This window comes from Xenopus tropicalis, chromosome 1 (genome assembly GCF_000004195.4).
Source record: "Xenopus tropicalis strain Nigerian chromosome 1, UCB_Xtro_10.0, whole genome shotgun sequence".
In the NCBI taxonomy this organism is placed as follows: domain Eukaryota; kingdom Metazoa; phylum Chordata; class Amphibia; order Anura; family Pipidae; genus Xenopus; species Xenopus tropicalis.
Window position 1 is genome coordinate 142237421 of NC_030677.2, and position 27261 is coordinate 142264681.

The following is a 27261-nucleotide window of genomic DNA, read 5'->3' on the forward strand; positions in this document are numbered from 1 at the left end:
TCCCAGTAGATATCAGAATAGCACTCAAAAGTAAGAAATCCAAGTCCGGCTTGGGACTCCTCCAGTTACATGGGAGTAGGAGAAACAATAATTTACCTGAAAGCATGTATGTGTCGCGCTGGATCCTTTGAAAAGCTCAGACTTAGGCACAATGTACTGAGATGGCACCTACCCACCAATATTAATTTAAAAAAATGTTATTACTTTACATATGATCACAATCAATCAGGTCTGTAAATGAATTGAAGGATTATCATTAATGGACCTGAGTTTTACTTAGAGGAGAAATCACCATAAAGGGGATTCATTTTCATAACAGTGGAATCTAACAAAGCATCCGAGTGCTGTGCCTGTAGTTTGCTAGTTTTAACATGAGCAACCTTTGACTTTAATAGAGCATCAGATTGAGGTGGCAGAAGTATGGGAGGCATGGCAGGTGGTGGTGGGATTGTGGGAACCACAGCAGGTTTAGGTTTTGGAGATGATGCTGGCTTCTTGCTTGCAAGTGGATCTAAAGTTATTTCAACTTCACAATAAATGTGCAATTTGTCATTTGTATCTTGGTCTAACAGTGCTGTATTCTTTCCTGCTATTTCATTTTCCATGTCAGTAGAATGATGGTTTGCCCACTGATAATGATAGAGAAAAGAAAAAGTGTGTTAGTTAAATGAGCTGTTTTTCATGAGATGAGCACTATTTTGCAAATGAATTAATATAATACTATGGGGTTTCCAAGCAGAATATGGTTACCAGGTCACCAGTTCCTACAGAATTAGAAGCTCATCTACATGTGCATGGAGCTCCTGAGTAAAATGTTTGGATGATAATATTGTGGCGTGATCACTCAGTAGCTGATCAACCAAAACAGAAAGCCAGGGAAGCCATTTCACAAAGGCAACAGCCATACTGGAAGGACAGCATTTCCTAACAGTGAAACCATTTATCTAAAATATAAATCTATAAGTAAGAGGTGAAGTGAAGAGAAGGTGAGGTGACGAGACCAACACTAAAGAAGAATACATGAAGTTAGGGGCTTTTTGTTGGTCAAATAAATGTTGACTGTTCAGATGATAGGACTTAGGACAGGGAGTGATATCCAATTAGATGAGAAATACTCATCTTCTTATTCAGTTCCAGATTGCCCCATAGAATCTGATGCAGTTCGATAAGAAAAATTAGTTATCAGTTATTAAACTACTTTTTCAAATGGCACCAAAGATTTGATTAAGATGTGACTTACCAAGTGTTTTGGTTTATAACGATGCTTCTTTTCTAAGCAATAAACACAATAATTGCATGGTCATAAAAAGATTACAATAGCTGATTGGACATAATGAGGCAATATTATATCCAGAAGAAATAGGGCTCATTTACAGCTGCAAGTGAACAGAAAGCTTATGTGTAGGCTGCATATATAAAAGGTACTTGCACCCAAACATAGTCCTTGAACTTCTTGCAGGAGCGCCACTGTGCCCCCAGCAAACTGCTGATAAACTGTGTGCAAGTGCACGTGTTAACACAAAGGAGCCCTTTAACATTCTAATTCACAGAAATGTGCAAAAGGTTTTTAGTGAGCGCTTTGGCAAATGGCAGACATAACTTGCCTCTCAACTGCCTTCTAGCAAAAAACACTGTTTTGTGGGAAAACATGGTGATTTGCATCCAAAAATGCACTTAGTACCAATTGCTATGTTTGAATTTAGCCTTAGGTTGATGCCACGTTTTTCTGCAGGCAAAGAATCAGTCCCTACACTGGCACCCGCCTTCTTCCTTGCCTGCACCCAGGCATACATGGCGCATATTGGCACTGAAACAAAAGAGTTTGCATTTCAGAGCAGATATCTCCTGTGTGTGCCTGCACTTGGGGGATTCTCAGCCTCTGTTTTTTTCACAGGCGAGATCAGCCCCATGTGGCATCAGCCTTAATGTTGCTAATTTAAGACCTTGGGCAGGTCCATATTCCTGTATTCCTGTAATACCGGTATTGCCTCATAAAGGGTGTCCCTTTTGTTGACAAAAGTGCAATTACTGGGATTATTAATAAAAACATTTGCTATTCATGACAGGAAAAATCTGAAGTCAACAAAAGTAGATTGAGATAAACCCCTAGTGCTGGACTCTAGTCTCCTTATATAGCTATATTGACTATTAAATTCAAGTATTAGATGAGGATTCCAGCTAGCCATTACGGAGCAATGGTGTAGGTTGTTTAAGAATCAAATCAATGTAAAAATGAATAAAGTATTTGAAAATATTTACCAGCACCTATGTGTGTTCTTATGTATATAGCCATCTGTGTCTAGGAGTTCTAGGTGGGTGTTGGTGTTTGTTCGTATCTTTCATTCTAACATGCCAGATAATTAACAGACATAGAGGAGAAACTAACTTCTGCTATACTGAAAGGGATAAAATAAGTGCTGCATTCAAAACCGAACCAGAGTGCATTATGACAACATTGCAGCCGCCATCTTTTCTTCCTACAATACCACTTCCCCCTAGAGGCTCGCTATTATTGTGCATGCACCGTGGTTTACCACTGTGCTTTACCACCTGCACTTGGGCAGGAACCCACAGCAACCAGTCAGTATTTGGTAGCCAGCTGCAGGTTGGTCAGTGAAATCTTAATCATTTATAAACACTGTGCAAATTTGCACCTTGGCAGTGAATCATGGCAAGCAATCAGATGATTGCTTTCAGTGTTCAACCTGCAGATGGCTAGAAAATTTGGACAGTGTTTATAAATGTATAAATGTTGCCTATAGGCTGCAACAAGAGGAGTGGGTCAGTGATGATGGGTGGCTGTATCAGGTAACCTGCATGCCATGGTTCAGAATGGAACACTGCAGAGGCAGAGAGCATGCACAGGTTAGGATGCTCCTGCCTTGACAGAGGGATTTGTACTGAAAAAGTAAACAGGCTGGCATCATTCTATTTCTGTGGCAACAGAGGAGCTGTGATTTGATTGCTTTCCCAAAAAGTTGTGCAGTAAGTTTATTCAATTTCTTTTAAAGCACCCTTGCTGCAAAAGTCCTGTGAATTTCCTTGTCCTTTAATCAGGACAAGAAACACATTAATAAATGTGTATCTCCCTGCACAGCTGACTATTTAGGAAGGAACCCTTAAGAGGGTATGCTGATCAGTCTCAAAGCATGTCAACATATAAAGGAACATCCAACATACCTCTGTGGCAGGCATGAGTTCTCAGAAGGACAGCGACACATATTAGTAACAAGATGGTTCCACCAATGATACCATAAATACCTAAATAATAATTAGTAATTAGATTTGAATGAATTAAAAAAAAAACAATTTCCTATAAAAAGCATAATTTCCCTTGAAAGCTGTCATATTTTTGGTCAACAGAAAAGAGGAAAAAAAATCCCTGGAAAGTTATTAAAATTAGTTAAAGTGTAAAAAAAAAAACCTGACTGCATACGTGTACCCCTCCCTCAATCCAGTATTTAGTAGATGTTCTTTTGGAAGCAATTACAACCGGTTTGCATATCTGGACAATGTACTTTTAATCTTGGAGAAGAATTGGCTGCACCAGTGATGGTTAAGGTTTGTCATATTAACTGGAATGTACACCTATACAGCTGTAGGCAGAATGGAGTCCCTGTAAGGTGCCATGGTACCACAGATGCAGATAACATTGGTCAGACAAGGATTTTTTGTTGAAGTTGAATAAAGGCCAGGCTTTCTCTGAAAAAAATTGGTTCTTATTTCATTGCTGTGTTGTGGAATAGGATTCCACTACATGCAGCAATAAATCATAGGTGTATACAGGGTCGGACTGGGGGGTGCAGGGCCCACCGGGGCTCCCACACCCCAGGGGCCCTGCAGGTGCCCCAGCCAGCCGTGTCCCCTACCCCCCCAGGGGCCCCCCTAACCCCCCTGCAGGGCCCCCTCCCCGTGCGCGTATAAATTGAACGCGTCAGGGGAGGAACAGTCAGTAGGGGGAGCGCCGGCAAAGGTCCCAGTCCCAGTCCAACCCTGGGTGTATACCCCATAATAACAAAGATTTGAATGGGTTTGGTGCAATTTAAAAGGTGGTCTAAAAAAATCCCATCTATTTTAGATATTTGATGTTAAAAGTAAAAAATATCTGTGTGATTTGGTGTCCTTTGACAAGTACCTGCTGGAGAAACACTGGACTGGGTGACAGGAGTACTTTGAGGATGTGCAGTAGTCATAGAAATAGAGGGATCTGCAGAAAGAACAGAAGCAAAAGGGATATATTCTACATGCATTATATCAGTACAGTGAATGGTCAGTACTTTAATTATTAAGAGTACACATTTGCAGCATTAAATCATATTTGAATCCGTTTTTAAGCAATTTAAAGGGTAACCTATAAATTCCTATCTATTTTAAAATATATGTAATGTTATAAGTGAAAAAATGTCTGTGTTATTGGGTTTCCTTTGAAAATACCTTCTGGAGAAGCACCAGGCTGGATGCCAGGAGTACTCTGAGGAGGTGCTGTAGTCACAGACACAGAGGATGCTGCAGTAAGCATAGAAAGAAAAGGAAAATATTTTATATGCATTAGGATCTGTTGTACTATATGCTTAGTAGGTGCCTTCTGTCTATGATCCTAGCATTGATGGTCTGGACCAAACCACATAGAGAAATCTTCTTCTTTTCATAGAAACTGTTACTAAATAACAACAACGCTTCCTTTAAGTTCTCTGAGAGTTTAGGTTTACCCACTCTCCAACTGGTGAGTATTTTCCATATCAGGAAGTGCTAGTTATTGCCAGTTACATATATATATATATATATATATATATATATAAGAAAACTACTGTGCCTGCGCTGGCAAGGATATGTCATTTCTGTTGAACTGTTTGTAATCTGACAAGATAATGGAGTTGTTTATATCAGAAATAGAGTTCTCTTTTGAACATACAGTAGTTCAAGAATAGGAGACAAAAAAGGGTTCAGCTGTTATTGTGATCAAAGGATATTAAAAGCAGTGACAGGCCAAGCCCCTGCACAATGACAAACAGTGGGGGCAATGACAAGGGAACTTGGACTAGGGGTATGCAGGAAAGGTACCTGGCTGGTGCCCCTCCATTGTTGCTCCCTAGGCAGGTGTCTCTTCTGCCTACCCCTAGTTCTGGACCTGATTAAAAAGAATAGCTGGCGTACAGTATGTACTTCCTAGGGCTCTGGCACACGGGGAGATTAGTCGCCCGCGGCAAAGCTCCCAGTTCGCGGGCGACTAATCTCCCCGAGTTGCCTTCCCCTGCCATCCCACCGGCGAACATGTAAGTCGCCGGTGGGATGGCAGACGCGGCGGGGCGATTTCGGGAAATCTCTGAAAAAGACTCGCGAGTCTTTTTCGCCGATTTGTGCGAAATCGAGCCGCCGCGACTCTAAAATGTGCCTACGTCCAAGATAAATGATAAACATAAGTGAAAGCCTGTATACATCTGTTTAAATGGAGAGTTTCTCCTTAATTTTATTAACCCTTACAACAAGCAGTGAGATATGTTTTTCTAATTGAATTGCATCTGGCTCTATGGGAAAATCTGGAATTAAATTAGGAGATCATTTTTTCTCATCTAATTGAATCTGTCCCTTTATTTTTCATTCCTATTCCAATAAGCTTCCATATAGATTACACCAGATTTTTCTATAAGTCTTATTATTGTTTGAGCCATGCAACTACATCTGACTTGTAGGCTACTTAGACCTGAAGTAACCCATTCAAGTCTTTTGTCAAAATCCAGAGAACGAAAAAATTATGGCAAGTGACTGCTAGTGATGAGCGAACTTTTTCACCAGACATGAATATGCTCTGAAATTCCACCATTGGCAAACTTTTCTGTGAAACTGACGCAAAAATTCGGAAAGTGGGGGAAAAGTTGTAGATGTGGCAAAAAAGTCACGGTCACGTAAAATAAGTTGTGCATGTCAAAAAAGTTGTACGGTAGCCACATTTCACACATTTTTTAGCAGTTTTGCCAAAGCAAAACAGGACAGATTCGCTCATCACTAGTGACTGCTGCTTTTTACAGTGGGATTCTCAATTTATAAATTTATATAGCTTTAAATGTAGGTCCATGTCTTATTGTGCCATAGTAATGGAAACTGTATGGAGGGCTTTCCGATGCCTAACTTGAACTTCCAATAAATCCACAGTAGTATAAAGTGGCTTTGCTTAAGATGATCCAAGGACTGGTCCAGTCTTGTCAGGGAGGATTTAACTACTATGTAACTATGCAATGGCTAGTTGCAGTTAATGCTATACTGGATTTAAGGTTCATTATTACTGAACTTTTTGCATGGCTTCAACCAAAATACATACTTTGCAATGCATTCATATAATGACTCATTGGAAGATATTGTGGCCTCCCCCTTGGACTAGTGGCATAGTTATGTAATTTGGCCAACGTGTAAATTACAGACTTACCCAGCTGGTACAAAGTAATCAATCATTTCAGTGGTAATCCATTCCTGTCCTCCAACATATGGGGAGGACCCATATCCATTGATGTTCTGATATTGCTCTGCTCAGGAAGGGGAAGGGGGGAAGGGAATTTGAGGCTTCCGATATCTCTACTGAGCAAAGCAACATAAGAACACTCCTCTGTTATTCTTCTGAAGGGATACCTCTGACTATACAGTTACATGAACTGACCAGCAGGTGGAGCTGTTGCTACAAAATGCATTACATTGGCAGTTAAAAAAACTTAAATAGCTGTTAATATGTTGTTTGGAAAATTGGAAAATATATATAAGTTCCAGGAAGGAACTGAAACTTTGGATCAATAAAAACCTTGTGAGGAAATTTTGTTGCTACCTTTTTGAGCTTTGATCATTTTTTGCATTTATATATATTTTTAGATAGGTGAATAAACTACATCTATGACATACTGTAATATAATTGGTTTTTATAATCCTCTAAAAAATGTAATTATGATTAGTGTTAAGATATACATTTTTATATTATGCTATGAGACTATAACAAGGGTTAGTTTGGTCAGTTGGTTTTGATTTTTTTTTTTATCTTTATCTCTATTATAGTTTTTGAATTTTTTTGCTTTTCTCTTCTGCCTATTTCCAACTTTTAAATCGGGGTCACTGACCCCAGAAACCAAAATACTATTGCCCTATGAGGCTACAATTTTATTGCTACTTTTTTTTACTTATCCTTAAGGAAGAGCAAAATTTTTGACTGAATGAAGACCAGTTGTAAACTGGCTCAGACTAATAATGTTGGCATCATACTAAATGTAAAGGTTGACTACCCATTCAAATAAAAGAATATTTTTAATTAACTAAAATTATTTTCACAAATGGAAAGTTTTTTTATTAGAATTCAAAATGGTGAGGAAAAACATAACCCTTAGGGCGAAGAAACACACAGCATTTAGTAGCCTCGATTTTTTAAAAAGTCAGTTGTGCCGACTAATCTCGGCGCCATAGGTTTCTATACAAGTCACTGTGACTAATCACGTGCCATTTGCGCTGCACGGATTAGTCTCAGCAGCTTTTTAAAAAAGTCGCGGCTACTAATGACTGCGTGTCTTTGCCCTTAAAGTGTTTTCTCCTAGTCATTATTCTTTAGATAACAAAATGTCATTTATGGATTGAATCAGCAATTTTCTTTCTAACTAATTTGTTGAGAAGAGCTGGTGTGATTTAAGTTTCAGTTAAAATATATGCTATGCCAGTTTTTATTTGCAATAGTAAACATTTAAACTGTACCTACCTTTAGAGGTGTGAGCTTCCATCACTCTGGTTATCAGTACAGAAGAGAGAGGAGTAGTAAAACCTATTCAAAATAACCATAATCAAATAGTGTACATGGCCAACTGCTTCCTATAAATTATGTAACCATCATGCGATTAATATGTGACTTCTATACAAATACACAAGGGATCATTTACATTTTCCCAGGGTGCTGGTAAGAGTTGCCCTTTAGTGCTCATATAACAAGCGTCTGGGGAAAGCTGCACTTGTGGAGCTCAGTGTCATAAAATGCAGGCAAGCACTGTCATTATCATGGGAAATAGTTTCCTTTTACTGTGTTAGAGTATGCTCCTGGCAGAGATGTGATTTCTAATATATAACACACACTGAGCAATATATATATACATAAAATAATTGTTTAGGTTATTTTAATAAAAGTTTCATTAACTACGAGATGAATGATGGCACAGAAACTTACCTGTTCTCCTTACTGTAACTATAGCACTTGAGTATGATAAGATTTCATTTCCGCCGCTCTCTATCCAGTAGCCACATGTATAATCCCCAGAAGCATTTCTTGGTACAGGATAAGAGGTTTGTATCTGTGACAAATTTATGCTGTAGATTTCACTTGTGTCTTTATAATAACGAATCCCTCTGACTGGATAGGATTGTGGAGGGGTACAAATCACATCAATGGATTCATCCCTGGTATACTCTAAGCGCAAGGGTCTCAGAGAAATAGAGGGAGATGGAGGGTGATCTGAAACATAAAGGATTTAGTTACAACAGTGTTTACTTACTTTAATTAAAAACTGCTTTAATATAGCCTGCATGGAGCAACAACTTAATGTATGAATCTCTTTTTCCCCATACAAACGTGAAAAATTAGAGTTTGAAAATATGGCTTGACTTTGCCTTTAAGATTAATATATATGCCCCTCACTGTGCATATATTATCTCATAGCTTTATGGCCTGTGACACAAGCGACTCTCCTTGTGACTATAAAGTCTGGGCTGATTCTCAGCTACTAGGGACTGTAACTGTTGTATTCCAAATCTGATTCATAGGGTTCCTACTATACAGTGTACGTTTGCAAAATGGGTAAATGGAAAATCACTTTGTGTAAATGAGGGTCTTTAAATATATTTTTGTAATACCCTATAACATTCCATGGATTGATAAGTGACACATTTTGTGATTTCTTTGGTATCTTTTATCTAAGATACCAAAATGCCATTAATGGTTTCAATCTGCAATTTTCTTTTCAATTAAATCCTTGATAAGAGCTGGTGTGATTTAACTTTCCGTTAAAATATATGCTATGCCAGTTTTTAGTTGCAATAGTAAACATTTAAACTGTGAGCTTCCATCACTCTGGTTATCAGTGCCGAAGAGAGAGGAGTAGCAAAACCTATCCAAAATAACCATAATTAAATAGTGTACATGGCCAACTGCTTCCTATAAATTATAAACTAAACTATAAACTATGTAACCATCATACCTTTGAAATGTAACTTCTATTCAAGTACAAGAGGGATCATTTACATTTTCCCAGGGTGCTGGTAAGAGTTGCCCCTAGTGTTCATATAACAAGCGCTTGGGGAAAGCTGCACTTTGTGGAGCTCAGTGTCATGAAAGGCAGGCAAGCACTGTCATTATCATGGGAAATAGTTTCCTTTTACTGTGTTAGAGTATGCTCCTGGCAGAGAGATGTGGTTGTGATTTCTAATATATAACACACACTGAGCAATATAAATATACATAAAATAATTATTCAGGTTATTTTAACAAAAGTTTTATTAACTACAAGATGAATGATGGCACAGAAACTTACCTGTTCTCCTTACTGTAACTATATCACTTGAGAATGATAAGATTTTATTTCCGCCGCTCTCTATCCAGTAGCCACATGTATAATCCCCAGCAGCATTTCTTGGTACAGGAAAAGAGGTTTGTATCTGTGGCATATTTATGCTGTAGATTTCACTTGTCTCTTTATAATAACGAATCCCTCTGACTGGATAGGATTGTGGAGGGATACAAATCACATCAATGGATTCATCCCTGGTATACTCTAAGCGTGAGGGTCTCAGAGAAATAGAAGGAGATGGAGGGGGATCTGAAACATAATGGATTTATAACAGTGTTTACTTACTTTGATTATAAACTGTTTCAATATAGCCTGTATGGAGAAACAACTTATTGAATGAATCTCTTTTACTATGAAAAATGCTTGCTTATTTATTAATAAGGAAAACTCGTTCAAATGAAAAACTCGAATACCTAAATTTTTTTTGAGTTTACAAACTAAAAAAATTAAAGTTTGCAAATATAGCTTGACTTTGCCTTTAAGTTTAATATATATGCCCCTCACTTTGCTCATATTATATATTATCTCATACCTTCATGGCCTGTGACACAAATGACTCTCCCTGTGTCTATGAAGTCTGGGCTGATTCTCAGCTACTGGGGACTGTAACTGTTGTATTCCAAATTTGATTCATAGGGTTCCTACCATATAGTGTACATTTGCAAAACGGTTAAATGGAAAATCACTTTGTCTTTAAATATATTTTTGTAATAACCAATAACATTCCATAGATTGATCAGTGACACATTTTGCGATTTCTTTGGTATCTTTTATCTACATAATAATCGGCAGTTAGGTCTTCTATCAATGTTGCCTTCTTCCTGAACATCAGCTACTTCTATCAGCTTAGTTTTATGGTACAGCAATCCTTATTAGGAAAAGAGAAAACATGTTACTCTACTGGCTACAGAATGTATAGACTGTAATAAATGAAACATGTATAGCCTTGATTGCATTGTTTTTGTTACAGAATTTGCTGCTCCTTACTGAATTTACATGTTTGGAGTTTTTATGTAGATGAGTGACTCCTCTATAGTAGCATTTCCAAGTTATAGAAAATTGCTGGTTATCCATCCTCACAAATAGACACTATTAGCGATGAGCAAAATTTTTCTCCAGGCATGGATTTGTGGTGAATTTCCAGAATTCATCATTGGCTGATTGTTTTGTGAATCGGGCACAAAAATATGTGGCGGAATCATTTTTTTGATTTTCCATGTTTCACAAATTTCTCTGCTTTTTGCAAATCTTTTCAAAGTTTCAATACATTTTCAGCAAAGCGAAACGGGACTGGGACATTATAAAAAGCTGTAATGTTTCTCATGTTATCTCACCTGCTATTTTGAGGGTTACTGGATCACTCATCAGTGAATCAATCTGCCTTCCATGTTCTATTCTCCAGTACATACATCTCACTGACAATTCTCTGCCAGATACCAGCATTTGATAGGCTGTTTCTCTCCTATTGACATTTGCCGTGTGGGTCACTTTACCATTTATATAATACCGGACTCCATTCATATTAAGCTTTGGAGAAGTACAAATCACAGTGACATATTCATCTGGAATATACCAGCGCTCCCCTGGTTCGCTATTTAAAGAAGTTCTGAGGGAAATTTTTGGAGCAAGTGGTGGGTCTGTTGGAAAGTTTTGAATTGTATAGAGATTAGATGATTAATCATGAGCAAAATATACACACAGTTCCCAAAGTCATTGGCTAAAGCACAGCAGGATCATTCAGTGGCCCAGTAGTTAATTCTAACTAAAATCTATTTATCTTGCTCATGAAACATGTTACATATAGTTACATAGGGTTGAAAAAAAAAACAGAGTCCATCAAGTTCAACCCTTCCAAGTAAACCCAGCACACACATCCTATACTTACCAATCTATACACTCACATACATAAACTATATACACAACCACTAATACTAACTGTAGATATTAGTATCACAATAGCCTTGGATACTATGCTTGTTCAAGAACTCATCCAGGCCCCACTTAAAGGCATTAACAGAATCTGCCATTACCACATCATTAGAAAGGGCATTCCCCAACCTCACTGCCCTCACCGTGAAAAACCACCTACGCTGCTTCAAATGAAAGCTCCTTTCCTTTAATCTAAAGGGGTGGCCTCTGGTGCGTAGGGATGTAGCGAACCTCAAAAAAAATTCGCGAACTTACGCCAAAAAGTGCGAAAGTTCGCAAACTTCGCGAACCCCATAGACTTCAATGGGAAGGTGAACTTTAAAACCTAGAAAAGCCATTTCTGGCCAGAAAACTGATTTTAAAGTTGTTTAAAGGGTGCCACGACCTGGACAGTGGCATGCAGGAGGGGGATCAAGGGCAAAAATTTCTCTGAAAAATACGTTGTTGACACAGCATTGCATAAAAACGCAAGCTATTCCTATGTATACGCAAAGGCACCTGGCAAACCTAGCGGAAATACGCTGCGTTTTTTGCTATTTCGCACTATTAGCACCATGTAAACGGGATTTGCTGAAAAACGCCATTGTGTGGCGTGTGCGGCGTTTTTAGGCCGAGAAAAAAACACAGCGGAAAAACGCCACGCGAACCCAAATTGCGAACATGCGCGAAAAGTTCACGAACTTGCGAACACCCGATGTTCGCACGAATTAGTTCGCCAGCGAACAGTTCGCTACATCTCTACTGGTGCGTTGATTGTTGCCCCCATAGTGGATCTGTTGCCTTCACTAACTCCAGTTTTGTTGCTTTCAGCTAAAGTCCCTATTTATAAAGGTGTGTAAATGTTTTACCCCATAAAAAGGTATAAAATGTGGTATTTGTTAAGTGCTATTAATTGTACAAAGTTAAAAAGTGTGATTTAAAGGAAAACTAAAGCCTAACTAAAAAAGTAGGCTAGAAATGTTGTACATTATGTTTTGTGCTTCTGTACCAGCCCAAGCCAACCCCAGCCCTTTAGCAGGGAAGATCTGTGCCTCCAAAAATGCCCCAGTAGCTCCCCATCTTCTTTTCTGATGATTCACTGGGCATGCTCTGTGCTGTTGTCACTTACTGAGCTTAGTGACTGATGCACAATATACTGTATATACAGAATATAAATGTAACAATATGAGGCTGATTAGAAATCAGTACAGATACTATACTGAATATTAGAAAACAGTGCAACTAGCATCAGAATTTAATAATCAACACTATAGCATTAGCTTATATGACAGGCCAACATAATTTTTGCAATGACCCCTAAATCATTACTACTATAGAGATGCTAGTGCAGTCAGTTTAGTATATAAAATATGATATTTCTAGCCATATTCATCTTTAGGGTTTACTTCTCCTTTAAAGTGGATGTTCACCTTTCAGTATGATATAAAGTGTGCGATTCTAAGACAATCTGGCATTATTTGCTGTTTTTTAATTATTAAGCCTTTTGTTCAGCGGCTTGCAAGTCTTGCAAATTTCCGCAGCTATCTGGTTGCTAAGATCCAATTTAACCCAGGAATATGAATAAAGGAGGGCCTAAATAGAAAGATGAGAAATAAAAAGTAACAATAAAATAACAAATTCAATAAAATTGTAGCCTCAAAGAGCAATAGATTTTTGACTGCTGGGGTCAGTGACCCCCATTTGAAAGCTGGAAAAATAATGAAAAAACTTTAAAAATTAAGTTCAATTGAAAACTTTCAAAGAATTGGGCATTCTATAAAATACTAAAAGTTAACCTGAAGGTTAGTTTAATTTACACAATTATTTTCCAGCAGCTAAGACCTGGTGTAAAGCATTAAATAAATGAAACAGTTGTAGGCAGAGAAGAACGTAAAAGCAGTGCAGCTTAACTGTTTTTATGCAGATTTTTTATGGGTTTAGTGTTATTTGTAAACATTATTTCTAATAAATGCAACATTTGTTTGTTCTATTCTCTACACTGCTAATTGTGACGGTTTAAACAATTTAGAACAAGCAAGCTGATTAAATTGTGAATAAGCATGCAAGGCAATGAGGGAATTAATGTGTTGGCTGAAGAAGAGATTGCTTTTCAGAAAGGGAGACATAGGTGTTGCTTTCAGAGCAATTTATACTTAAAATGTTTAACCAATGTATATCCAAAAGTTGTTGAAAAAAAAAATTAAATTATCTTTTATTATGCAAAAAAAATTGTTGAGTTCCCCTTTATATTACAGCATCAAAATTGCATAAATATTCCCAGTGCACAAAACCGCTAATAATGTCTGAAATTCAGCTTAGGAATAGTAATGGTGCCTCCTACAGTGTGCCCATAATGCATCAATGTATTGAAATGGTTATTGCATTGATGTTCTGCCTTTTGTAGTTGTGGGGCATAGTCTGATACTGAAATATATACAGGTTGTATGGTCCAATGCAGTCCTCTGATGAGTGGCACATGCATAGAGCAGAGTGTGGGGGCTACGGGTGGAGCAGACCTCCTTAACAGGGGCAAATCGTTTGTAAACTGAAAAACATGGTGATCAATAAAACTAAAGAGGCTGGAGCAGTGTGTTAGCCTCAAGAGGTAGTTCACCTTTTACTTAACTTTTAGTACGATGTAGGCATTCATATTGTAACTTTATTTGCTATTTTGTTATTTATTTTTATTTATATCACTGTTCATTTTTTTATTTCTCAATATTTAGCTTTCAGCAACTGTAAAGCAGCTTTCCATTGGCAAAGTCAGCAGTTATCTGGGTATACTTAGGTATAGGTCCAGTTTACTTTGGCAAACACACACAGTGATTTAAATGAGAGACTGGAAGATGAGTCTGATAAAAAGTAACAATAACTATAAAATTGCAGTCTCACATGGCTGCTGGGGTCAGTGACCCCCCACCTGACTGCTAGGAAGAGGTTGAAAGAAGACAAATTATTCAAAAACTATAAAAATAAAGACCAATTGAAATTTAGTACTAATATGGCATTCTATAATATGTTAAAAGTTAACTTAAAGGTGAACTACCCATGTAACATTATATTTTTTTTATTAATAAATAAGTTATTTTGCACATTTTGCCGTGGCAGACAAAATGCACTATGCTGGGCTCTTTTATTTATAATTCAACTTGTACTAGTCCAGCCATTAATGATAAACAAAACCCAGGATCACCTAATACAGCTTTTAACATGTAGAGAATGTTTAAAAAAAAAAAAAAAATTATTGTATTTACTCACCAAGCACATGTAATGTGATGGAGTTACTCATGGGTGAAGTAACGCTCCCCGCTGTGTACTGACAGGTGTACTTATCCCCAGACATTTGTTCCCTAGTGTACATCTGGTAGGTGGGGCTGCTCTGTGATAAATGATTAGCATTGTGCTTAAAAAAAGTAAAGTAATTTTGGTAAGGTCTATTATCCACAGTGCAATCCAGTGTGACAGCTTCTCCTGTTATATAAACTGGATAGTCAGGAGTCTTGGTGAGGACTGGGGCAGGTAGAGTACCTAGACATAAAAAGAAAAGTATGTAATTTTTTAAATTATTTTGTTTGTCAAATGCATACAGACCTTTTCTGTGCAGAATATTTATCTGGGATCTACAGTATGTGTGTTTTTTCACAGCAACTTTTTCATGTCGAAAAGTTTCACTGCTAATTTTGCGGCAGTTTCATGAAAATATTTGTCCATGGCAAAATGTGGAATTTCATTGTGAATTCCCACCTGACAAAAAAAATTGCTCATCACTACCTAACAGCCCTTATCTGTATGAGGGATCAACAGAAAAATGTCTGTAGGGCCCCACCACAGAGGATAGAAGAATCTCTGTACCTTGCCAACAAAAAATAGGCAGTCATAACAAGTTGTAAACAAAAAAAGTGCCCTAATTTATGCCATAACCATAAATTAGACTTACTACAACAGACTATGTCCCAGTTGTACTCAGTGTGCTTATTATTTGCCCTTTCATAAACTATTGCCACAAAGAATTAAGCACTGATTTGTCAAGAAAATGTATGCATAAATGTATACATTTATTTTAGTGTAATAAGGATCCTTGCCAAAAGACTGCAACTCAGTCAGTTTTTTGCTTGTCAGGTGTATTCCAAGAATTTTCATTTCTTGTCTTAAATAGGACAAATGATCATTCTGTAAGTTCAGTATTAAAAACCCAGGGGTAATGTATGTCCTACTTTCTAGTGTTGGTGCAAGGGGACTATCAGAGGAGTGACTTCATGTGCATTGTCCACAAGAAAAGGTTTCCTAATTTGTCAAAGACTGTTGTAGGAAAGATTGTGAATATATTAAACTTGTGGACAGCAATGGTGGTAAAGTAAAAAAAATGTGGTACTATCTGCTGTACTAAACTGTGTGAGAGAGAATGACACCAAGTACTTTTTAGTGAATGTTAATGGCACAAGACTGGAAAAGTATATGTTATGACCACTGCCTTGTGTGAATGCCCAGTTCTTCTAAGGTTTTCTCTATAGGGACCAGGGACTCCTAGTGCTGGTGTCAGCTGCCTGAGATAGTTTTAAAGACCACTAAGTGCTGTATAGTGGAACTTCTGAGTACCCTGGCCGGGTTAAATGTATTGTGCATTTTGAGCACCTTACTGGGACAGGACTAATGCTGCAGACTAAAGCTGATTGTGCTGATTGGAGCTGATGGTACATGCTGGAGTTGATGTTGCTAATGGTGCATGCTGAAGCTGATAGATTCTTTTTCAATAAATTTAGCATAGCGGACATTCACTGTGAGCTATAATATACAGTAAGATCTATTATGATCTATCAAATCGTGTGCACTTGTGAACATAAAATATACTGTATTTACATCATTCATTCTTTATGTCACCTTCAAAGCACTGACTGGTGCCGCACCATTCTTTTTAACCACCCTAACCCCCAAGTACACCCCCAGACGTAACCTTCGCTCCACACATGACCTCCTTCTCTCCTCCTCACTCATCACCTCCTCTCACTCTCGCATCCAGGACTTCTCACATGCTGCACCCATCCTCTGCAATGCCCTTCCCCGTTCTATTAGGCACTGCCAGACTCTCCAAGCCTTTAAGCGGTCTCTTAAAACTCACCTTTTCACTCAAGCCTATAACCTAAACCCCCCAAACATTCACTAACCACTAAACCTCTCACTACGCACTTACTGTCACTTTACACACCTACATGAACTCCAATGCCATGCTAGTTACCCTGACCTTATGTTTCAGCATTCCCTTTTAGAATGTAAACTCTTGCGAGCAGGGCCCTCCCCCTGGTGCCTCTGATCCTCATCCAATGCAGCTGTAAACCATTTTTGTGAATTGTTTATATGTACATGTTAACTGTTATGACTTTTGTACCACTTTATTCCGTAAATCGCTGCGTAACTTGTTGGCGCTATATAAATAATAATAATAAAAATGTTCTTTATATTCAACATGTTCTACCACTTACCCGCCCAACCAATGACTCGTCTGATTAAAAGCCCTATGGACACAAACAAAATCAGAATTATACAAACTAGCATTTATTATATATTCTAGTTATATATTACGTTTTGCAGATTTAAGGAAACTAAGAACATTTTATTTTGCCAAGTGAAAGAAGAAATCAGAACTACACTGGATTAAATCTTAAAGGAGTGGGTCACCTTTAAGTTAACTTTTAGTATGTTATAGAATGGCTTTTTCTAAGCAACTTTTCCATTGGTCTTCATTATTTATTTTTTTATAGTTTTTGAATTATTGGCCACCTTCTTTCAACTGTTTGCAGCTTTCAAATGGGGGTCACTGTTATAAGGCAAAAGTTACACTTTTACTGGATCCCCTTGCTTGAGACCCGAAACAAATTAGTAAATCAGACTCCTTGTCAGCAGGATAGCTGCTAGGCTGATTTGGAAACAATTGTAACAACTCACAGCTCAGCTCCCGGGTGCAGCTGCTGGCTTACAAACAGAGTAACAAGTCTGTATCTCGTTGGCAGCACAAAAGCTGCTAGGCAAACGTTTTGAAACTATTGTGACTACTCACAGCTCAGCTCCCAGGTAATGCTGAAAGTTTGCAAAGGTACTAGCTGTGTGAGAGATTTGATTGAACTGGCAAAGGGGAGTTGCAGGGGGGTTTAAGAAACCTATGCCTGACTCTAATAGGCTGCGTGGCCAGTTCATGTTAACTCATTCCTCACCAGCCAGCCAACAACTCTCCCTGCAATCCTAACAGTCACTGACCCCAGCAGCCAAAAAATTATTGCTCTGCAAGGCTACAGTTCTATTGTTATTGTTACTTTTTATTACTTATTTTTCTATTCTGGTCCTCTCCTATTTATATACCAATCCAGAGACCAGGGATATGTTGTCAAGGTATAACCATTAGCCCATAAAACAATAGTTGGCTTTTACGCATGCTGAATGATGAAGTCTGCAATTATCAAGACAGTACAATAGGTACCTTATGCTAGTGCTGTCCAGTTTTACCTTTTTGTAGCCATTCAATCATTCACTATTTTACATATTCATTGCCAGAATATTTTAACATGGTAAAACCATTGGTGGTGGACACTTGGGGGCTGATTTACTAATCCACGAACGGTCCGAAGGTGTCCGAATGCGTTTTTTTCGTAATGATCGATATTTTTGCGATTTTTTCGTAAATTTACGTAGCCGTTACGACTGTTTCGCAAATTGTCGCGACTTTTTCGTAGTGTTACGACTTGCGCAAATTGTCACGACTTTTTCGTAGCCTTTGCGGCGAGTACGAAAGTTTTGGATTCATTCAAGCTTTAGTATCGTGACTTTTCTTGGGCCAGGTTGGAGCTGCAGAGTGCCATTGAGTCCTATGGGAGGCTTCCAAAATCATGCAAAGTCTGAAAGTTTTGCCCGCCGTTTACGAGCGCTCAATACGAAAAAGTCGCGACAATATACGAGCAATTCGTAACGGCTACGATAAAGTTGCAACTTTTCGCGCAAGTCATAACGGCTAAGAAAAAGTCGCGACAATTTACGATAAAGTCGTAACGGCGACGAAAAAATCGCAAAAATTACGAAAAAGTCGCAAAATGTTCGTTTCCAATCCGAATTTTTCCCATTCGGATTTGAATTCGTGGATTAGTAAATCAGCCCCTTGGAGTAACTTCATGCCATAAAAATAACATAAAAGGTCATATCCAGTCATATCCAGCCAGTGGGCCTCCAGTTGGACAGTCTGCTTAGCTTCCAAACAGCTGCATATGCAGTTTCACTGACACTTCTACCAATACCCATGGGGTTCTCCTATGACAACTTTGAAGTCCTGGATTATTACTCCTATAGAGATGCAGAACCGTAAGCGGCATTAAGCTGAGTATACAAAACAAGGCTATAGGAGATCAGAGAACTCTTTCCCCTTTTTTTCAGTGTGTGACATCATCCAGCCTGGTTACAGACTGGAGAGCATCTGATTGGCTGGGAGCCACAGTGCACCTCGGGAACAATTTTCCCAACCTTCACATACCAGTAATCTTAGCCTTCCAGAACCTCCTCTTTCCGTATTCAGCTCCTTTGATCTTGTAACAGAGTCTGAAGTTTCTCAGTTTCTCCGTTCCTCTCCGCCTACTTCCTGCTCACTGGATCCTATGCCCTCATCGCTACTAAAACAGTGTGCCCCTGCCCTTACTCCAGCTCTTACCCACATATTCAATTCCTCTCTGGCTTCTGGTACTTTTCCCTCTCTATTCAAACATGCATCTGTCAAACCCATTCTTAAAAAGGCTACACTGGACCCATCCTGCCTATCTAACTATTGTCCGGTCTGTCTCCTGCCCCTAGCCTCTAAACTCCTGGAATGTCTTTTCTCGTGTCACTAACTTCCTCTGCACCCATAATCTGCTAGACCCTATGCAGTCTGGTTTTCGGCCTTATGTAGAGTGGCAAATGATCTCCAAACTGCCAAGGCCAAAGAATGCTACTCAGTTCTCATTCTCCTTGACCTTTCCTCTGCTTTTGATACTGTCGACCATTCTATCCTTATGTAAATTCTCTATTCTCTGGGTATCCGGGATCAGGCTGCATCCTGGTTCTCTTCCTATCTCTCTAACCGCTCCTTCTCTGTTGCTCTTGCTAACAAATCCTCTACCCCAGTTCAGCTTAGTGTAGGAGTGCCTCAGGGCTCAGTGCTTGGTCCTTTGCTGTTCTCCCTGTACACTCTCTCTTTAGGAGACCTTATTTCTTCTTTTGGTCTTAAATATCACTTATATGCAGATGACATCCAGATATATTTAGACACCCCTGCACTAACCGATGATGTTCAAACCCGGATTGGTAACTGCCTCCTGGCTATCTCCTCCTGGATGAGCCAACGCCACCTCAAACTTAACCTAGCTAAAACAGAGCTCATGGTCTTCCCGGCCAAACCTAGCCCTTCTCCTCCTTTCACCATTACTATTGACGGCATGTCCATTAACCCTGTTAATTCAGCACGCTGCCTTGGGGTTATCTTTGACCAGTCCCTCTCCTTCTCTAACCATATTAATAACACTGCCAAAACCTGCCGCTTTTTCCTCCGCAATATTGCCAAGATACGCCCCTTCCTTTCACAAGTAACAGCTAAAACACTAATCCATGCCCTTATCCTTTCCCGCTTAGATTACTGCAATCTCCTACTAACCGGCCTCCCAGACTCCCACCTCTCTCCCCTGCAATCAATCTTAAACTCTGCTGCCAGGATTCTCCTGCTCTCTCCTAAGAGGGAACCTGTTCAGCCTCACTTAAGCTCTCTAGCATAGCTGCCTGCTAAGCAAAGGATAGCATACAAAATCCATCTGCTAACATTCAAAGCCCTTCACTTCTCTGCTCCTCACTACATTTCTTTACTGGTCTCTCTGCATGTTCCTGGTTGTCTCCTCCGCTCCTCTCAGAGCCTCTATCTCGCTACTCCTTACCTGGAACTCTATCCCTGAATCTCTCCGTAGGGACCACTCACCCACTCTCTTTAAGATAAAACTCAGATGCTACCTTCTCGAGCACTAAAACATTATTTTGCCCAGTCCTGCGCTTAAGGGCAAATGCCCATACCTAGTGCACTCTTACCTTCCAATTTGTGCCTGTATGTTACCCAATCACTGTAAGCTCTATGGGGCAGGGACCTCCTTCCTACTGTGTCTCTTACCCCATGGCTAGTGATGGGCGAAATGTTTCGCCAGGCATGGATTCGCGGCGAATTTCCATGTTTCGGCATTGGCGGATTGTTTCGCGAAACGGATGAAAAAATTTGCCGCGGAAAAATTTGCCGCACGTCCGAAAATTGTCGCGGGCGTCAAAAAATTATTGTCGCAGGCGTCAAAAGAATAGCCGCACGACGAAATAATAGCCGCGTGCGACGAAACAATAGCCGCGCGACAAAATAATAGCCGCGTGCGACGAAACAATAGCCGCGCGACAAAATAATAGCCGCGGGCGACGAAACAATAGCCGCGTGACAAAATAATAGCTGCGGGCGACGAAACAATAGCCGCGCGACAAAATAATAGCCGCGGGCGACAAATTTTTTTTGTCGCACGACATTTTTGCCGTTTCGCAAATTTTTCGCTGTTTCGCGGATCTTTTTAAAGATTCGCTAATTTTTCGGCGAAGCGAAACGGAACAGATTCGCTCATCACTACCCATGGCACTTATTCCCTGTGTATTTATACTTATTTATTGTATTTATTATAACACTTGTCCTCCCTGTGTGTAATTCTGTATATTGTAAGATTGTACAGTGCTGCGTACCCTTGTGGTGCTTTATAAATAAAATTATACATACATACATACAAAAGAGGAGGACCCAGAGAGACAGGTTTCTGGAACCAAACCAACAGGTTTGGCAGGAGAGATTATAAAGGAGCCCCAGCCCCAGGAAAAGATAGAGCAGCAAAAATATTGAGGGAGCAAAGGAAAAAGTGAAAGAGCTGCCAGCAACACAAAAGGCTGTGGTGGCTTCAGCTTGGGTGAAGCCTTGAGCTCCATCCAAAGATAGCTTTCTACATCCTGCTCAGCTGCCTGTCACCATCCTTCTGAGCCTGCTAAAAGAAAAGGGATCTTGGGGCAGCTAGTGCTACCTGGGGTACTAAAGAGCTCTTTGGGAAGGGACATATTGCCAGGGACTGAACTGAGCGAGTGCTTTTTCCACCCGGAGCCAGGAGTTGATAGACCACATGGATTCCCCAGTGCAGGATTTCTGTTTATAGTAAATACTGTTGCATGTGATTTATTTTTCTAGTGGATTTCCCCTGAGGTGTACTCCTCAGTGCCCACTAGGTAGAGGCACTGCACTGTAAATCCCAGTTTCTAGCATCTTTCAATAAGAAAAGCGGTTTCAGAGCTTCTGGATTGTCATAGGCAGCAGCCAAGGAAAGTGAGTATGATCCACAGACATATTTGTTTTTAGGGTTTATTTCTTCTTTAAATTATGCCTCCTTGTTGAACCTGAGATAGCAGCTATCATGTTTGCAAATTATATGCAAGTTTGTAGCACTGGGAAGTTGCAACCACAACTGACTTTATCTCTTTAATCCTTTGCAAGCGTAGCCACACGATGCCACTGGGAGTTGGCTGAAAAGATATTAAAAGTGTTAAAAAATCATGCAGGGGAGTTGTCTGTCTTCCAACCTTGATCAGTGCTTTGTCTTACGTACGCTTAGTTCAGTCTTGGTTAACCATGGGCTGAATTTTTCTACTTCACAGTTCTTTTTTGGGCTTACTTGTCCTTTCTTTTACCAGCTGGACATATCTATATCCTGGTGGTACCCAAGCAGCAGAGGGTTTTCCTCAAAGCCAAATATAGCTACCATAGGAGAAGTGCCCACGAGAAGGCAGTCAAATCAAAAGTGATTTAGCACTAGGTTCCGCCAGTGAGCAGATGACTGAGCTAACTGAAAATGTATAACTATACAGACATTTAAAGGGCAGCTGCCATGAATATAGCTTCAATATACATTGCAAATTCAGTACATTTAATTACAAATAATTAATAAAAAATGTAATTATTGCTCAACTGCATTGCACTGCTGCTAGGGCTCTGTAGGATTCACTTCAGATCACAAAATCTTGTTATGGGCAGATCAGCATGGAGTGTTGAATTATACATACAAAATTGTCTAAACTGCTTAAACTGCAATGTATATTAAACTAAAAGGGCACTTTACCTCATACTTATTTTTTAGTATGGTGAAGACTACTGTAGTGCGCTAGGCAATTTGCCTTCATTTAGTTTTTTTTGTTATTTTTGAATGATTTATGTTTCTGTTCTGCAGTTCTCAGGCTTGTAATTTGGGTGACTATCTGGCTGCTGGAGTTTAATTACTATCTTCATGGAAAATAAGTAGTAAAAAACCTGAATAGAAAGGTTATCCAACAAAACAATAATTAAAAAAAAAAACAGAATTAGAAACCTCATAGACTTTGTTTTTGACAAAAATATACATTTTTCATTAAAGAAAAATTAAAGAAAAACCAAAAACTGAATAGGAAAACTAATTACTGCAAAACCATAGAAAATGAAGACCAACTGGAAAATGTATTAACATTACACAATTTATAACATACATAACATACATTTTCAATCTAAAGCTGAACTTGTACTTTACATTTATTATTATTATAGTTCCTTTTTAAAATATTTGGGCCACTCTGCACCTGCTGCACCAGTAATAGTTTCCCCTGCAGACAATGACCTTGCCCTTTACTTACCCATCAAGACTGCACAGAACTGAATCATGTTGAAAGATGGCAACCAGAACTGCAGGACAACTGTTGGCTTTTTACTGTTATAAACCAATGAAAGGAGGACGGGTTACTGTGGGAAAAGACGCAAAGTGATAATGTAGCCATTAGGATGGCGTGACTGGGGTGGGGGCCCCCAAAGTGGCAGCCCCAGTGGGCCCCGGACACCTGAGTCAGACACTAAAAAGTTCAATAGTCACAAGCAATGACATCAGATTTTCTTTAAAGGACAAGACACATATGGTGTATTTGAGCCATGTATGGTTGTGAGATGAATTGTTATTTTTAAAAAATCAATACTGAAACAAGTGAAAAAGATATCATTAGTTTCTTTTAAATATATTATGGGATATAAGGGCATACCTGATTTTTTTGTATATAATAATTATACATATAGGTATACACAGCTTACAAACCACTAAGCTACATGCAGCATTCCCTTATTTACATTCTTTCCTAGGTGGTGGCATAAGGTCGGAGTGCTTTTTAAAGTGTTTACAGGATGCACAGCAAATAAAGAGATAGGGGCTTAGGCTTTTCAAATGTACTCTCCCATTATACTAGTAAACTGATAAAAGTAATTTTTACTGCACTTCAAGTGGTCTAGGGCATGTTCACCAGAACACCAGATTGTATTCACTATATATATTTACAATATATCTCTGGGTCTACTTCACACTCACTCACCTTCCTGTGGCTGATTCTCAGCAGTCCGCGATTCATCTGCCTTTGCTTCTTTCCTTTTATGTCTGTATTTATTTTTAGGTCTAGCTGATTGGTAATACTTCCTCCTTAAATGCAGCCACCAAAGAAAGCACACATATTTGTACCAATATACAGATCTACACACACGCACATATATCAATGTGAGGACACGGCCCCAAAAGAGATTAAAGCAACAGTACATAAAATAGGGGATTAGGGGCTGCCAATTCTGGAAATGGTGTCTTGCACAAGATCTACAACATAGTGACCAAAGAGAAGTACTATTGTGGTAGGAGGCATGTCATATGACCTAGAGTTGTGTGGAAGGTGATCTTTATCATGTACTATAGCTATGACAGGCGTATTCAAACTGATCAGTTAAATGACTTCATAGTCACAGGAAACTATGTTTGGGGGCAAACCAATCCTGTTGGGTTTATTTAATGTTAAAATTGTTTCTACCTGATTTAGGGTATGGGGATTCAAATTATATAAAGATCCCTTATCTGGAAAACCCCAGGTCCTAAGCATAATAAGGATAATAAATCTTATACAGGTATAGGACCCATTATCCAGAATGCTCGGGACCAAGGGTATTCCGGATAAGGGGTCTTTCCGTAATTTGGATCTCAATACCTTAAGTCTACTAAAAAATCAATAAAACATTAATTAAACCCAATAGGATTGTTTTGCATCCAATAAGGATTATATATATCTTAGTTGGGATCAATTACAAGGTACTGTTTTATTTCCACATAGAAAAAGGAAATCAGTTTTAAAATTCTGAATTATTTGATTAAAATGGAGTCTATGGGAGACAGGCTTTCCGTAATTCGGAGCTTTCTGGATAACGGGTTTCCGGATAAGGGGTCCAATACCTGTACTTGTATTTATGCTTTTAATATGTATTATGCAGTATGGAAATTACCTAATATAGATGTGAGTTTAGAACTTGTTTTGGATATTTTAGCCCAAGATTCCCCTGTAAAATCCAAATAAGTGCTCCCTTACCTTATGATAAATTTACACATGCATAAAATGTTGTTGTATCATTCTTATATAGTTCTGGGACAGCGTTAATCCCAAATCTCATCTTAACAGGCCATCAATCTGGCCCCACTCTTGTCTGCATTGGAACCCCAGTTTGGAAACCTATGACTTGCAGGATGACACTTTATGGAACCCACAAGACAATACTGTGAGACAAAAGCAGTACGAAAATCTTCTTCATGTACATGTAGTGGCCAGATTGTATCATTGTATCAGATTCATTTATGTTTTGAGTGAAGCACACCCTTGGGTGAGACTAATATGTAAGGGTAACTCCAGCACACTCAGTGACCCCATGCCTGACCACAATAATGGTAAATTAACAGTAAGATCCCTTTTTTATTAAGTGAATAAAAAAGCAGCAGGGATCTGACTATAAATGACAATATCAAGGCAATGTACAGTATATGGGTATATTAAAGAACAATTTAAATTGCAGTATACAGCAAAATATAAACCTGTAATATAGTACTAAATTCTTTAACTTAACTCCCCTGTCACACTCCCAGATGGTTTGTGCACGTTGGGACCCTTATAGTCTCTAACTCATTGGCCAATGATGCTGTCATTTTAATCTGCCAGTTAGCAGTGTAACTCTGACAACTTAGTGAGGAAACACTGTCGTTCCAGGTGAGGAATCACTTCGCAGAGAGTATAGTTCAGAAACAGATGGGTTAACTACTATGGGTTAATAGTACACAGTTCCCCAATGGTGTATGGTGTGGCAGGTTACTCACAGTCTGTGCTCCTAAATCACTGGATCGCCTTGAGTAGCAGAGCTCAGATGGGATGCAGGCAGCTCTATATTGAAACAGCTGTAATCACCTGGGACTTTCCTACCCTGCTTCCTTTCTGGCTAGCAATAATAACAGATCTTTTACAGGTGCTAGTCCAAAGCTGGGATAGCAGGGTCAGCTTCTCTCTGTAGCAGCTTCCCCTGGGTCAGGACCTCTGCATCTCTCTGTCTCTGTCTCTGTCCAGGAGGGCTGTCCTTGCAAACATTTTGCGCCTTTCCTCTCATGAGTTAAAAAGCCCCAGCAAGGTCCTCAGCTCTAATGCATGCTGGGAAATATAGTCTTGTTAACTGTCCATATAAGGAGAGGCAGGTTTGCTGTGGTGAGTTGCTTTTCATGTTTTTTTGCTTTAAAGGAGAAGGAAAGTCATTTTGGCATTTTACTGCCAATAGATTTGCCACATTAGTGCCACCTAGAACAATATATTTATTCTGCAGAAACCATTAAAATAGCTGAGTAAGCAGCTTTAGAAGCTTTCTCAATTTGCTTAACATAGCAGCTGCCATTTTAAGTAGGTTCTTGCCTGCAGTCTAGCTGTTATAGCTGATATCACACATTCCTAAGGGGGGGGAGTTCTTAGCATTCTAGTGGGAGGGGGAGCAGGAGAGGGGAGAGAGCAGTGCAGACTCTGGCCACGGGAATTAAGGATGTTTCTGAAAGAGGAAGTCAGATACTGGAACATCATGTTTACAAAAAATGAGACAAGAAATCCTGTGTTTCTTTTAGGACTCAATGCAGCAATACTGTAAGTGCTCATGGCTGTATTTACATAGACCTTTCTGATAAAGCTTACTTAGTTTTTACCTTTCCTTCTCCTTTAAATTAGGGGTGTTAGATGAATTTGAGAACTGGACTTAGCACAGTTTATAGAGATCTATTAGAATATACTGTACACTGTGTAATGCAAGGGGCAGAAAGTGGCATCTGTGCATTTGCAACTGCCTTTTAAATCTGTTGCTTACCCATGTGTTAGTTATAACTCAATATAATATGTTATTTTTTGTTTCCGGGTGATTATCCAATCATTTATTTCAGTATGGGTTTTTTTGCATAGCTTCTGCATAATGCCTCTTACATCTTTTATTTTTCAACTATAGTGAAAATACTGGGATTGATAGTATACTACTACATCCATATTAAGTAACTTAAAAACATTACAGGGCATTAAAAGCCTATATATATGAATATGGCTAAAATGCTGTACTTTATATACTTACCTTACTGTACCAGCAGAGAAGTTCAGCAGGCCTGATATAGTAATGATCTAGGCAGGGCTGCCATCAGAAATCATGGGGCCCCTCACAAAAATGTTTTTCTCATACTATGGCCCGCTCCCCCTGCACCTACTCCTCCCACCCGCAGCTTCTTCCTGCTTCCTCCGGGTCCCCCCAGCCATCCTCGGGCTCCCACCCAGCATCCTCCACCCCCCCCACCCAGCATCCTCCTGCTTCCTGCTGCTCCCCCCAGCA

The 27261-nt window shown here is 39.2% G+C and overlaps 1 protein-coding gene across 1 annotated transcript; it reads right to left on the reverse strand.

Moving 5' to 3' along the window:
- Positions 1–250: 250 nt before the first annotated feature.
- Positions 251–23238, reverse strand: LOC100495012. Its single transcript, XM_031905966.1, has 12 exons — positions 23211–23238; positions 16964–16996; positions 14745–15014; positions 10913–11215; positions 9543–9827; positions 8183–8467; positions 7724–7786; positions 4435–4506; positions 4136–4207; positions 3181–3261; positions 1241–1272; positions 251–629 (listed from the first exon to the last, which is right to left on the reverse strand). The coding sequence occupies exons 1-12, from the start codon at positions 23236–23238 to the stop codon at positions 273–275; spliced, it is 1881 nt and encodes a 626-aa protein (XP_031761826.1). The 3' UTR covers positions 251–272.
- Positions 23239–27261: the final 4023 nt, after the last annotated feature.

Bases quoted from the DNA above. Each gene is read 5' to 3' on its own strand.
- LOC100495012 (XM_031905966.1), bottom strand. From the start codon at position 23,238: ATGATTCAGTTCTGTGCAGTCTTGATGG. The intron at 9,828-10,912 runs GTGAGATAACAT...ATTATGTTTCAG, and splicing joins AGTAACCCTCAAAATAGCAG to ATCCCCCTCCATCTCCTTCT. The intron at 4,507-7,723 runs GTAGGTACAGTT...TGCTTACTGCAG, and splicing joins GGAAGCTCACACCTCTAAAG to CATCCTCTGTGTCTGTGACT.